We start from the raw sequence: 14,393 nt of genomic DNA, 5'->3' as shown, positions 1-14,393 counted from the left end.
CAAATCCATACACTAGAGATTTAGGGTTTATACTGGTCTGTTAGAAGAAACTGTATCCCAAAATTTTAAAGAGAGAAAACTTAAGGTTAACTATAATGAAGGGATAGAATATGACTCTAAAAATGAAAATGAAAAAAGATTTTAGAAAAAAAAATTGATAAGATGGTTGAAAAAGGGAAAAAGAAAAATTTTTTAAAAATAGAAAAAGAAAGGGCGCCTGGGTGGCTCAGTTGGTTGAGCGACTGCCTTCGGCTCAGGTCATGATCCTGGAGTCCCAGGATCGAGTCCCGCATTGGGCTCCCTGCTCTGCGGGGAGCCTGCTTCTCCCTCTCCCCCTCCCCCTGCTGGTGTTCCCTCTCTCGTTGTGTCTCTCTCTGTCAAATAAATAAATAAAATCTTTAAAAAAAAATAGAAAAAAAAATAGAAAAAGAAAAAAACAAAGAAAATTTAAAAAATTAACTTTGAAAGACTAAAGAATCATGGGGAAAAAGTCATGAATTCTACATGCTGTATTCCTCTAGTGCTCTAGCTTTGCAGTTCTCATTGATTGGGAAACTGAGTCTTGGCTGGAGGTTCTTGCTGATCTTCTGGGGGAGGGGCCTGTTGCAGTGATTCTCAAATGTCTTTGCCCGTGGCGGAATTGCACTGCCCTTGTCAGGGACCAGGCTAGGTAACCTGTTCAGGTTTGCTCTCGGTAGCTTTTGTTCCCTGAAAGCTTTCCATACAGCTTTGGAGGATAAGAATGAAAATGGCAGCCTCCCAGTCTCTAATACCGAAGGAGCCAAGAGCTCAGGGCCCCACTCCTCAGTGCTCCCTCAGAGAAAAGCAATCAATCACTCCTGTCTCCCTGGTCTCCGGCTGCACTCTGTGATCACCTGGCCTGTGACCAAGCATTTCTATCTCTGACACACAACCCCATTTGGAGTCTCCAAACCCAACAGATTTCTGCAGTGCACTCCTGTGCCACTCCTCCCAGGGGAGGAAAGGGAGTCTCCCCAGATCTGCTGCTTGTTGGGTCCCTGCTCGAAGAACAGTGGCCTGTGCGATGGATCACAGTTCATGGCAACCCTGAGCTGAGACCCCACTTCTCGGCTCATCTTTCCAGCCGGCTTCCCCACTCTGATACCTGGGAGCTCTGCCACACTCAGACACCCCCGGTCTTTCTGTGACCCTGAGGGACCTGAGACCACACTGTCCCAGCGAGGGTTCCACCCCCACTTAGCCACTGGAGCGACATCCCTCAGCGGAGCTGACTTTTCAAAGTTCCCATTTTTGCTCTGGTGCTCTATCACTTGCTGGTAGCTGGCTGAGGGAGGCTCCTTCCCCCTGTGGTCTATCTTCCCGAATATTGCCTCATATTCACTTCTTCACAAGTCTTAATTTCCAGAAAGTGTTCGCTTTTCTGTTTATAGAATTGCTGCTATTCTTTTCTTTGATCTCCTGTTGAGTTTGTAGGTGTTCATAATGGTTTGATACCTATCTAGCTGAATTCCTGGGACTGGACAAAATTTAGGTCTCCTACTCCTCTGCCACCTTGCTCTTCCCCATTGTGTTTGTTTTTATCTCTTTTTCATATGTGGGTGTTCCCATCTTGGATGCATAAATATTTACAACTGTTATATCTTCTTGTTGGATTGTCCCCATTTGATTATACAGTGTCCTCTTTTGTCTCTTGTAACAGTCTTTGTTTTAAAATCTAGTTTGTCTGATATAATTTTTGCTCCTCCAGTTTTCTTTTAACATCCATTTGCATGATAAATTCTTCTCCATCCTCCCAGTTTCAATCTGCATGCGTCTCAGTCTAAAATGGGTCTCTTGTGGGCAGCATATAGATCGGTCTTGCTTTTTAATCCATTGTATTACTTTATGTCTTTTGATCAGAACATTTAGTCCATTTACTTTCAAAGTAATTATTGATGTATATGTATTTCTTGCCATTTTATTACTTGTTTTGTGATTGTTTCTGAAATTTTTCTCTGTTCATTCTCTTTCCTTCTTTCTTTCTTTCATGGTTTGCTGGGTTTCCTTAGTGATACATTTATATTTCTTTCTCTTTTTCTTTGCATACATATTAGTGGTTTTTGATTTGTGGTTACAATTAGATTTGCATATAACATCTCCCATATATAGCAGTCTATATCAAGTTGATGGTCATTTAAGTTTGAACTCATTATTTACTCCTCTCCTTCCCATGTTTGAGATATATGGTATCATATTTTGCAATCTTTTATTTTGTGAGTTCCTTTACTGGTTTTTTACAGAAGTATTAATTTTTATTGCTTTTGTGTTTCCTACCTTCATCTTCTCATTTATAATCCTTCCTTTCCACTCAAAGTGTCCCCTTTAATATTTCTTGCAGGCTGGTTTAATGATCATGAACTCCTTCAGTTTTTGTTTGTCTGAGAAACTTTTTTTTTTTAAATTATGTTATGTTAGTTATCTGAGAAACTCTTTATCTCTCCTCCTATTCTGGATGATAGCCTTGCTGTATAGAGTATCTTGGTTGTATATTTTTCCCATTCAGCAATTTGAATGTATCATTTCCCTCTCTCTGGTTTGCAAGGTTTCTGCTGAAACGTTCATTTACAGTCTTATGGGGTTTCCCTTGTATGTAACTTTTGACTTGCTGCCTGTAAAATTTTTCTTCATCACTAATTTTTGCCATTTTAATTATAATATGTCTTAGTGTGGATATGCTTTTATTGATTTTGTTGGAGCATTGCTGTGTCCCTTGGATCTGGATATCTGTTTCCTTCCTCAGATTAGGGAATTTTTTCATTATTATTTGTGCAAGTAAATTTTCTGCCCACTATTTTTTCTCTTCTTCTGCGATCCCTATAATATGAATGTTATTATGTTTGATAGAGTCTCTCCGTTCCCTAAACCTATTCTCATTTTGCACAATTCTTTTTTCTTTTGTTCAGCTTGATTACTTTTGATTACTCTGTCTTCTAGATGACTAATTTGTTCTGCTTTTTCCAGCCTGCTGTTCATTTTATCAAGTGTGTTTCTCATTTCATTTATTGAACCCTTTATCTCTGTTATGTTATTCCTTATCTGTGTATTAAGGGACTCATTGATGCCTTCCAGTCTTTTCTCAAGTCCAGTGTGTATCTTTATGATCATTACTTTAAATTCTCTGTCAGGCATGTCACTTATATCTGTTTTGATTGGACCTCTGGTCATGGCCTTATCCAATTCTTGCATTTGGAATAAATTTGTCTGTCTTCTCATTTTGTGTAAGTACTTATGCATGTTCCTGTATGTGAGGAAAGTCAGCTACTTCTCCTGTTCTTGAGGATAATGGCCTTATGAAGAAGAGGTCCTATAATACCCCATAGTATAGTGTCCTCTATTCCCCATGGCCTAGTGCTTCAGGGGATGTCTCCAATTGGTGCCGCATGTGCTCTGCCACTGTATCATGGCTGCTTTATCCTTCAGGCTAGTCATCTGCAAAGGCTCTCTTCACCTGTTGTGGGCAATATTTGGTACCTGGTCTGAGTGTGGCAATTTTTAACTAGGTGTGTTCTGGTCTGCTTGTGCTTCCACCATTGCTGCCAGAACCAAAGCCCTGCAAAACTCCTGGTTCGAGGGATGCAATGTGGGCAGGGGTTTGAGCTGGTCTTCTAGGAGAAGGGTCCTGCCACAATGGAACTGAGGCAAGCATGACTGGGAAGGGCAGTTCCACCAGAGTGTGTGTGTGTGGGGGGGGGAGGTCACGGTTTGGTATAAGCTAGTTTGGTAGCAAGTGTAGGCCTTGGCTGGGTCCCACAAGTGGTCCTGTTCTTAAACTGAGGGGTAGGGGAGAGAAATGGTGCCTGTCATTCGCTTTGTTCCCAGTGGGGTCTTTCCCTGAATGTTACCACTCAGTGACACACTCCAAGATGAGCAAATAACCTCCCCATTGTGTATCCCAGGCACTCTTCAGATTGCTGTTTTCAAGTTTTATGCCCGCAGACTGTTTGCCCTGCTTTCTCTCCAAGAGCATCCTTAATGCCCTCTGTGCTTTCCCAGAGCCAATCCTGCTGGCCTTTAAATCTCCAGGCTTTAAGTCTTGGTGGTTGCAAGAACTCACAAAATTCAGCCCCTCTTACTTTCCAAGCCAATTTCCATTGATGCTTGTCTTCTCTATGTGGGCTCCCCTGTGTGCTAGTCTGTGTCACCCTTTTCTGCAACTGCAGCTCCTTCCCCACCATGGTGACAATGATCTGTTTCTCTCCCAAGGTGTGTTTCCACACTTCTTACCTTCTTCAATGTGGGCTCTTCTCTACCTTTAGTTGTGAAGTTTGTTCTGCCATTCTTCAGGTTGGTTTTGGGGTTATTAGGATGATTTGATAGTTATCTAGTTGTATTTGTGGGACAAGGCAAGCCTAGAGTTTTCCTACTCCACCACCATCTTCCCAGATTTCTTTGTTTCTTTTTTATCTTTTTTTTTTTTTGCTTTTTCCTCATCTTATCTGAGCATTTTTCATGATCTCATTTTATTGCTTGTGTTTACTTATCATTTATATATCTTCATGCTTTTTTTTTTTTTTTTTTTTTTTACTTTTTAGTGGTTCCCCTAGGGTTTACAATGTATGTTTTAAAATAATTTGGGTTCACCTTCAAATAACACTATATCACTTTACATGTAGAACAAATACCTTATAACAGAATATTCCCAGACTCTTCCTCTCTTTCCTTGTGTCATTGTTTTACTTATTTCATTTTGATATATGCTATGAACACCCAATACATTATTACTATTATTGCTTTAAATGGTCAGTTATCTTTTAGAACAATTAAGAATATGCAAAATAAAAGGTATATTTTGCCTTAATTTATTCCTTTTCCAATGCTTTTCTTTAATGATGTAGATCCAATTTTCTGACCTATATCAGATCTTTTCTGCCTAAATATTGTTCTTTAATATTTATTATAAGAAAGGTCTGCCTGTGATGAATTTCCTGTTTTTTTTTTTTTTTTTGGTCTGAAATAAAAGTATTTATTTTGCCTTTATTTTTGAAGGACATTTTTACTGAATTTAGAATTCTGGATTGGCAGCGTTTGTGGGGCTTTTTTGTTGTTGTTGCTGTTGTTGCTTACTTCCAATACTTTAAATTTTTTATTCCACTATCTTTTTTGCTTATGTGGCTTCTTACAAGAAGTCCAGTATAATTCTCCTCCTTGTTCTTCTGTAAGTAAGGTGTTCCTACTACCCCTTTTTCCTGGCCTCCTTCAGTATTTTATTTTTGCCGGATTTTCTGCAGTTTGAATTTGCTATGTCTGGTGTGGTGTGCTTAAAATTTTATTTATCTTGCTTGGTATTCTCTGAGATACTTGAATCTGTGGTTTGGTATCAATAACTGAATTTTGGAAAATTTTGGCAGTTCTTTCTTCAAATATTTCTTCTTTCCCATTATCTCCCTCTTCTCGTTCTGTTATTCTAATTACATATATATTACATTATATATATATATATATTCTAATTACATATATATGTCTATATATGATATTTCTATGTTACATATATATTACACTATTTCATACAAAGTTCTTGGATGTTTTGTTCTGGGTTGTTTTGTTTTGTTTGTTTGTTTTTTTTACAATTTTTTTTTCTCTCTGCTTTTTAGGGTGTGTAATTTCTACTGATCTATCTTCAAGTTCATATATTTCTCAGCTATGTTACGTTCACTTATGAGAACATTGAAGACATTCTTCAGATCAATTACTGTGTTTCTTCTCTTGCATTTATATTTGATTCTTTCTTATACTTTCCATCCCTCTACTGAAATTATCTATCTGATCTTGCATGCTATCCACCTTTTCAATAAAGCTTTTAACTTATCAATCGTAACTATTTTAAATTCCTTGCCTGATAATTCCAACATGAATATCATAACTGAGTCTGATCCTAATGATTTGTCTCTTCAGACTATTTTTTTTCTTGCCTTGATTCTTCCCTTTGGACTGCTCTCTGGAGACAGTTATCTTTTGCATCCTTTGAAGATGTAGTCTTCTATTATTTTACTTATTTTAGCCTGATAGTAGGGAATAGGGGACTAATGATGTTCCATGTTAGTCTGATTAAGCCTCCATCTTAGGCAGTCTTATCCTCAATCTTGGAGGTGTGACCTTCCCATGTGTTCCTGATTCTTCTTTAACCATAATGGTGCGCCTAGTGCATATTCCGATGCCTCCTGGGCTACAGCATTTTTCCATTTTCCTTCTCCAGCTGTGTTGAGTTTCTACCAGTGTCCTCACTTTCTGTTGCCCTTCCTTCTTCAGATTAAGGCTTATTTTCTTTAGGGGAGATGGAGTAGATTGGTCTCAGCAGAGTTTCAATAGTGTTGGCCATTCCTCTCTGTCAGCAGCACTTAATTTCCACCAGTGCTCTCAAACTACAGTTGCATTCCCTTTCTCTATGAAGACTAAGGTTTTTGTTTCATAGAATACAAAGGGAGAATGGCCTGGGCACAATTTCAGCAATGGCTGCTATTCTGTTTTCCTCTCCAAGCCAGAACTACAGGACATATTTTTCAGGATTCTTCTGTACCTGATGGAATTCCTAGAGGATGCAAAACCGCCTATGTCTTCAGCCCCAGGGGCTTCACATTCTCATGCTAGCCCACAATGAACCTTTAGCAATTTATTAAAATTTTTTAGCTGAATCCTCTTATGAGTTTATATGTTGTGCAGTAGTATCTATGAAAGATAAGCAAATACCTGGGCCCTATTGCTCCCTGCAGATGACTACCTGTCTTTATGGATTTGGGGTTAGCTGTTCACACTGTAATCTCAGTTTTCTGATGAATTCAGAAGTCAGTTTGAAAATTTCCAGGTTTTTGTTATTGTCATTGTTACAATAGTAGGGAAGATGTTTTCCCAATTCAACATCTCTGAGCTGATAACAGAAGATGATGGGGACCTGGGGATAAGCCTTTGAGATTTTGTTTATCTTCCAGCATCAATACCCCAGTTTACCAATTCCCCCACAATGGTGATCATGGTGGGTTTACCAGCTCGAGGAAAGACCTACATCTCCACGAAGCTCACAAGATATCTCAACTGGATAGGAACACCGACTAAAGGTATGTCTCTGAAACCCTTTGTTCTATAGCCCCCTACCGGCCACTGGCTGAAGAGTAAGGTAGCAGGCCTCAGAATGCCTCAAAACATTATTACCAATTTTAGGATTACTACTACTACTATTACTACAACAACTACCACCACACTCTTAAAAGTTTTACAATTTCTTGAGCACATACTCTATGCCTAACTGTATTCTAGGTACTAGGTATAGGAAAACTAGTAAGATTAAATGTCTGTTCTCAAGGACCTCCAGTTTTGCAAGAACTTAACACAATCCTATGAGTAATATACTATTTTTATTACCATTATTATTATTTATTACCATTATTATTATTATAACACCAATAATACTATTTTGATTAGCATTACCATTTATCCAAAACCTTAAGATTTTCTTCAAGCCTTAGGGTATGTAGAATCAAGCATATTGAAGCCACAGCCCAGAGGTTCCCACAGGGTCTTTACTAAAGCTGGGCACCTTCATTCACCTCATCCTCTGGAGTTCAGAAGGTATCCACTCTCTCCAAGCCTCTCCTTAGGTCTGAGCTTTTTTACTTCCCCTCCCCAGCTGGAAGTGGTCCTGCCTTTTTCCACCGCCAAAAGGGCCTCCTTCCCTGCCTGTCAATCTCCTCCTTCACTCCCTATTTCCAACTTTCCATTCTCCTCAGTGTGGTCTCTTTTCTGCTTACTATCAGTTATTTAGTAATCACTCTCTCCTATTCCCCATTTGATTTTTCTACCCACCCCCACCCTGTATCTCCATTCCTATTTGATGGCTCTGTTCCCCCTAAGAGGACTGTGCTTCTCTGAGCTCCCATACCAACCCTCCCAACAGCCCCCTCTATGCCAACACTAATTACAGAGTGTGCTGTTGTAGTGTGTGTCTGGGTATCTTTCCCCAGGAGCTGTTCTGGGGACAGGGGACCAGGTCATATTCCTTTCCTTCTCTCAAATATGACCAGATTAAGACATTTAGAGGCTCTAAACAGTAAGAAATAGGGTGCCTCCACATCATATACAATTCTGAATAAAAACAGTAATGGTAAGAAAGTCTACCAGTGTTTTTTATTTATCCCCAATGACTATATTGATACTTTCAATGAATATCAACTTATCTAAAAATTATATTGCGACCATGTTCCTCCTTTCCTGGTACACTAAGCAAGTACTTAGACTCTCTCTTGTGAAATGGAGCACTGCTCCCCATTGCAGCAAGCAGTTCTCCTTGGGCATTTATTTATTCAATCATTAATTATTCACTGAGCAGATAGCTGTGTAAAAGCCCTTGTTGGATATTGGGCAAAGACAAGTAGGATAGGATGCCTATCCTCAAAGAACTAACATCTATTCTTAAGTTCTAAAATGCCCATGAAAAAGAATCTAGTATTATCATCATTTTACAGTTGATTAAATTAATGCCCAAGAGGTGAAGTACCTCTAAAGGCACATGGCCATTGAGTGACAGAACCAGGAAATGAGCCCACATCTGGTTGATTCCAAAGCCGACACTCACTGTGCCAGGTCTGCTACTTGGCTCTACTGATGGGAAGAAAAAATAATCCCACCTTGACCCTATACTCACCTTTTCTCCATTATTTTTCTCTCCTTTCTCTTGCCCATCTCAGCATCCTATCTTCCCCCTTCCCTCCCTCTCTTCAACTCTCCTCCTCTCTTTCTCCCATTTCTTCTTTTCCTTCATGCACTTTCTCTAATTCACTGGCAAAGGGTTTTCCAATGGTTTTTTATGTGCCAAAACCCATGCTAGGCATTGAAGATGCAAAAATTAATGAGATTCACACCCTGTCCTTGAAGAGTTTTCTATCTGGCTGGGATGCATACTAACACCTCATGGTCACTTAAGGAATCCTAGATCAGGGTACTGAGGGGGCTCACAGAGGAAATCACCAACTGGAAGGCAGAGAAAGCTTCTAGATAGGGTATATTTGAGCTTGGTCTTGTGGGAGGAGTAGAACATTGGCAGAAGAGGAGAGAAGGAATAGTTCTTGTGGAGGACTCTGGCTCCAAGTAGCTCCTGCTGGGTGTTAGGAGAACATGAGATGGTGATGGATGGGTCTTTGCCCTAATACACATGCTTTCCATCTGCTCCAGTCCAGTCCATTCTCACAGAGCACAAAGCCTCAGAGTCATGTTTCAAAGCACAAAGCTTACCATACCTACAGCCTCCAAGGATCTTCTTGGTCTGCAGGTTTAAGCCCAAGCTTTTTAGCCTGTTGTTCAAGGCCCTCCACAATCCACCCCAGCCAGTCTCTCAGGCTTCAGTCACAGTGAATGACTCACCATCCCCTAAACATATTCTGCCTTCTGCCAATGTCATACCGTTGCTTATGGTGTTCCTCTACCTGGAATGTCTTTGTTCCCCACTCCCATCCCCCATGCCTGTCTATAAAAGGCCTGCCTTCCTAAAAGGACTGGTTCAAATGCTGCTTTCTCCAAGAAATGATCTTAGATTACCCCAAGTGTAATTAATTTGTCCTTCCCCCTTATTCTTTCGAATGCCTGACAGAGAACTTAACAAACTGTGTGGGAACTCTATATTTACTGGTTTACTCTCTGTCCTACTTGCTGGATTGTGAGCTCCTTGGGACCCCATCATGCATATCTCATCTATCTTTGAGACTTCAGAACTCATGTCCTGCTTTACAGAGTGTGCATCAGAATGTGTTTTTTTTGAATGGATGAATGAAATATTGCATTAGCTTCTTATCCTCTTTCTCCTCCTTTCCTTACCTTCTCTCAGGTTTTTCATTATTACTGATGAGAAAGTATGGCTTAGAGAGGGCAATAAATTTAGATTCTCTGTCATGATACAGGAAAATGTAGTAACATTGGACTAGGATTCAGGAGGCCCAGTCTAGTCCTGTTACCTACTGACCACTAAATTACCTGCTGACCTGTTTGATCCTTAGTGATTGATTTTACTCACTGGATCTCTTTCCTTATCTTTCCAATGGAGTAGAGCACTGAAGGGTTAGAGTTTATGATAGAATAGCAGAAAATCCACTAGCTTTGGAGCCAAACAGACCTGGTTTTTAATCCCAGCTTCCCACTTATTAACTATGAAAGTTACTTCCTATCTCTGAACTTCAATTTCTTCATTTGTAAAATGGGATTATAATTTCTATGTTGCAGGGTTGTTTTGAGGAATAAATGAGATGGTAGCCATAATTTGAAGCTTTATAAGCATATTCTATAGCTACAAATTATACCTCCTTCAATCTCTGAAATCCCTCCCAACAATGACATATTTTTCCACTAGAATCTTTCCAACCCCTTCACCAGGTGTCCCTGCTTTCAGTGTTTAATTTAGGCCAGTACCGACGAGAGGCAGTGAGCTACAAGAACTATGAATTTTTTCTTCCAGACAACATGGAGGCCCTACATATCAGGAAGTAAGTGTCTAATATTTTAGAGTTCAGTGCTGCTCCTTGTTGAAGGAGGGCTTTGTTCAGATAATGGGGGTGTGGGGCAGAGTAATTTGGGTTAGCAAGGAGGTTTTCCAGACTCTCAAAGGGTGGTTGGAAAAGCCCTTCCCCTGGTTTACCCAAAGTCTGTTTCTGGTCATAACCATTCCCTACTTAAGAACTTAGGAACTAATGGTCTCCTACTCCTTACAGGAGAGAGTGGAAAATTTGAGTCTGAGCATTTAAGAGTCTCAATAGCATGGCCCATTCCAGTCTCTCCAGTACCATTTATTCAATCTCAAGTTCTCTCTCCTCTACAAGACACTGAGCACTTCCAGAACAGATCCTAGGTCTCATTTATTGATCCATGCCCTTATAATAGAACCCAGCAAAGAGTAATCACTAAATAGATTTTTGCCAAATGCATAAATATATTGCCACCATCATACCTGTGCTTGTACTGTTACCCATTCCAGGAATGCCTTCTACTTCACACACTATATACTCAAACTCTACCTGGGTTTAAGGACCAGTTCCACTTGAGCTCTATCCCCTCAAAGGTTGTTTTTAAATATTATGTCTCTGTCATTAGTCCACTTTTCCTGGGTATGCCACTTTATGCCTGCCCCTAAAATGTGCACACAGAGCCACTTTCAACTGTGTGACCTGTCTGTGCTTGTCATAGTGCCTTGAACATAGAATACCCTGTGTAAATGTTTCATTGATGAATAATTTAATGTGAGACATCTGAGAGATGGTGCAAAAGACAATGGAGAAAAATAGAGAGGAACTCATCTTGGGGACAAGGATTGTCTGTTTCTTTCTCCATCTTTTTCAGGCAGTGTGCCCTGGCAGCCCTGAAGGATGTCCATGACTATCTCAGCCATGAGGAAGGTCATGTTGCGGTAAGGAAATTTGCATTTTCCCTCAAGTTTCTGCCAGAATGAAGGACCCCTAATATGTATTGAGCATTTACTATGTTCTACACACTATTCTAAGTACTTTGCACATATTAATTTAATTCCACCCTCTCCCATAAGACAGGCATTGTTGTTATACTCCATTTTATAGCCCAGAAAAATGGCACAGAGAGATTAAATAATTTCCCAAGGTGGCACAGCATGTATGCAGCAAGGCTAAAACTAGAATTCAGGTTGCATAGGTCCAAAATCTACACTCTTAACTGCTATGCTTTACCACTCCACCCCCAAGAATTCAGTAAGACTTCAGTACACTTTAAGATTACAGTACAAACATTTTTGAGTTCTAGAGATTTACCTAAATATCTAGTCAATTTAATCTCATAGACCCTTGGGGTAAAATTTGTGAATTCTAAAAGGGGAAAAGATCCTCAAATGGTCCCACCTGAGGTGCTGAGGATAGGGAGTTGTTTCCTGTTCTTGAAGAGCTCCAAAGTGATAGGGAAGGAAGAATCCTCAACTAGGAATTGAGAAGATCCATTCTAGCTCTGCTCTGTTAGCAACTCTTGGGGCCTTGGTTAAGGCAAATCTTTCCTCTAAGCCTTGGTTGTTTTACCTATAAAATTACCCTAATAAAAATTTACAATTTTCCTCTTGTTTATACCTAGAGTCTGCTACATTTCTGGACTGACAATAAGGGCTCAATGAATGCTTAAGAAATTGGAATAAGTCAATTTCAAATCCTTCCTATTCTTCAAAACTCAGTCAAGTTCTATGTCACCCTGGAAGCCCTCCCCTTAGCACAAGGATAGTCAAGGCATAGGTGTTCTCTCAAAACCAAATTCAGAGTAAACCAATCTCATCATTGGCCTCTAGGTTTTTGATGCCACCAACACTACCAGAGAACGACGGTCACTAATTCTGCAGTTTGCTAAGGAACATGGTTACAAGGTATAGTAACACTCCCACTCTTATCTAGAGCCTATTTATCTACTACAAACCCCAAAGAAAGGCAAACCAGAGGACTCTAATCTGTCAAATCAGCTACAAATCAGGCTCAACATTTTAATTTGGTTATATGGCTTTCCAGATCACAGTTAGAAGCAAGAAAACAGAACAGGAAAGAGGCGTTATATTAGGCAATGGAAGATAATTGCTGACAGGCTGACACTGTGGGGGGTGGAAATGAGGAAGGAGAGAAGAGAACTACTACAAAAAGCATATATAAGAACTAAAAACCAGTAAAAACATAAAAAAGTAATCCAGGGCCATTCCGTTTAGAGTCAATATGCCTCAATAAAACTCAGAATCCTGAAAGTAACACTGTATGAAATTATGTTGTCAGAGATGCCCCTAGAGATGATTCAGAGCCACTGAGAAGAGGTGAAGCTATGTTTGGCCCTACCAAATACAGTTCCCTGCTGGAAATTTCTCTTCTTTTTCTCTTATAGGTCTTTTTCATTGAGTCCATCTGTAATGACCCTGGCATTATTGCAGAAAACATCAGGGTGAGGAGCACTTTACCTTGTCCTCCTTACTTTTCCTCAGGTTTGGATAACACCTAAAAAGACCTCTATGAGGCTATTAAAGGTGGTATTCTTCTCTGAGCTTCTCTTCCTACTTCCTATAGGAAGTATTTCTTGACTGTCCTGGCCTACAAAGCAGAGAAAGTCAATTATCATATGGTTTCACTTATTTGTGGAACATAAGGAATAGCATGGAGGACATTAGGAGAAGGAAAGGAAAAATGAAAGGGGGGAAATCGGAGGGGGAGATGAACCATGAGAAACTATGGACTCTGAGAAACAAACTGAGGGTTTTAGAGGGGAGGGGGGTAGGGGGATGGGTTAGCCCAGGAATGGGTATTAAGGAGGGCATGTATTGCATGGAGCACTGGGTGTTATACACAAACAATGAATCATGGAACACTACATCAAAAACTATGATGACTAACATAACATAACAAAAAATATATGAAATAAAATAAAATTCATATTTTCTGAAAAAAAGTCCTATGAAATTTAAAGAAGCCATAATATAGAGTCCTTAATATGCACTGGGCACCAAGCTTGACTCTTACTGATTTGTTACAACAAGCCTGCATGTTCGGAATCTTTCATTGTTGGAGAGAGGAGACAGAGATTCCAAGAGAAGAGTTTTCAAGAATTCATACAACCAGAAAGAAGTTGAACTGGGACTGAACCTCAGGCTTGTATCAGAAATATAACTGTTCTTAGATTCTAAACATGTGGTTCTTAGATTCTAAACATGTGGTCTAGAACTGGATCTGCCACATTTTATTGTTCCTTATTTCATGAAATTATTGGAGCTCAGGGACAGAAGAGACCTTAAAGGTTACCTCCCTCAATCCTCCATCAGATACTTGAAATCTCAGCTAAACGTTTGTCTATATTTTCTTTTCATACCTCCAATGAGGTATTAAGGTATTAAGTTGGCTAGAGCAAAGTGTGTGGAAGAATAGGAGTACAATGGGAGATGAGATGAAGAAATCATTTTGGACTCAATTATGACAAATGGGCCACCTGATAAAATAGTTCACATTGTGCCCTAAAACGTATAAGGAAATGGTGAAGAGTTTTAAGCAGGGGAATTCCATGGTCAGATGTGCATGTTAAAAATATCTTTCTGGCTGCTAGTATGAGGAGTACATCAGAAGTAACAAGACTGTAGACAAGAGTAATTAGTCACAAAGCTAGAGTAAGTGTCCAGGCAAGAGAGAAAGGAAATCAATAGGAGAGATATTTAGAAAATAGAGTGGGGAAGATCTGGTGCCTGCTGAGAGGTGAGGGATGAAGACGCATCTAGGATGACTCCCATATTTTTTTTAGGCTCAGGTAACTGATTGGATGATAGCACCATTGTGGACACAATGCCTATCTTCTCCACTCACATTTGTCATCTCAATGAATGGCGCTATCATCCAATCAGTTACCTGAGCCTAAAAAAAATATGGGAGTCA

General features: G+C 39.8%; 1 protein-coding gene across 8 annotated transcripts in view; it reads left to right on the top strand.

Moving 5' to 3' along the window:
- Positions 1-14,393, top strand: part of PFKFB1 (6-phosphofructo-2-kinase/fructose-2,6-biphosphatase 1) — a 110,189-nt gene that overhangs the window by 48,595 nt on the left and 47,201 nt on the right. For 5 of the 8 annotated variants that reach the window (XM_034990545.1, XM_034990694.1, XM_034990259.1 and 2 more), the window contains exons 2-6: positions 6,945-7,070; positions 10,388-10,481; positions 11,332-11,398; positions 12,290-12,364; positions 12,865-12,921. In XM_034990545.1, coding sequence (XP_034846436.1) covers positions 6,945-7,070; positions 10,388-10,481; positions 11,332-11,398; positions 12,290-12,364; positions 12,865-12,921 — 419 coding nt within the window. The remainder of the gene's footprint in view (positions 1-6,944; positions 7,071-10,387; positions 10,482-11,331; positions 11,399-12,289; positions 12,365-12,864; positions 12,922-14,393) is intronic. The other 3 variants (XM_034990616.1, XM_034990470.1, XM_034990394.1) reach the window with 2 other exon arrangements.

Source organism: Mirounga leonina, unplaced genomic scaffold (genome assembly GCF_011800145.1).
Source record: "Mirounga leonina isolate KUSES-001 unplaced genomic scaffold, KU_Mleo_1.0 Mir_101529, whole genome shotgun sequence".
In the NCBI taxonomy this organism is placed as follows: domain Eukaryota; kingdom Metazoa; phylum Chordata; class Mammalia; order Carnivora; family Phocidae; genus Mirounga; species Mirounga leonina.
Note: the sequence above shows the minus strand (reverse complement) of the source record. Positions and strands in the feature narration are given on the sequence as shown.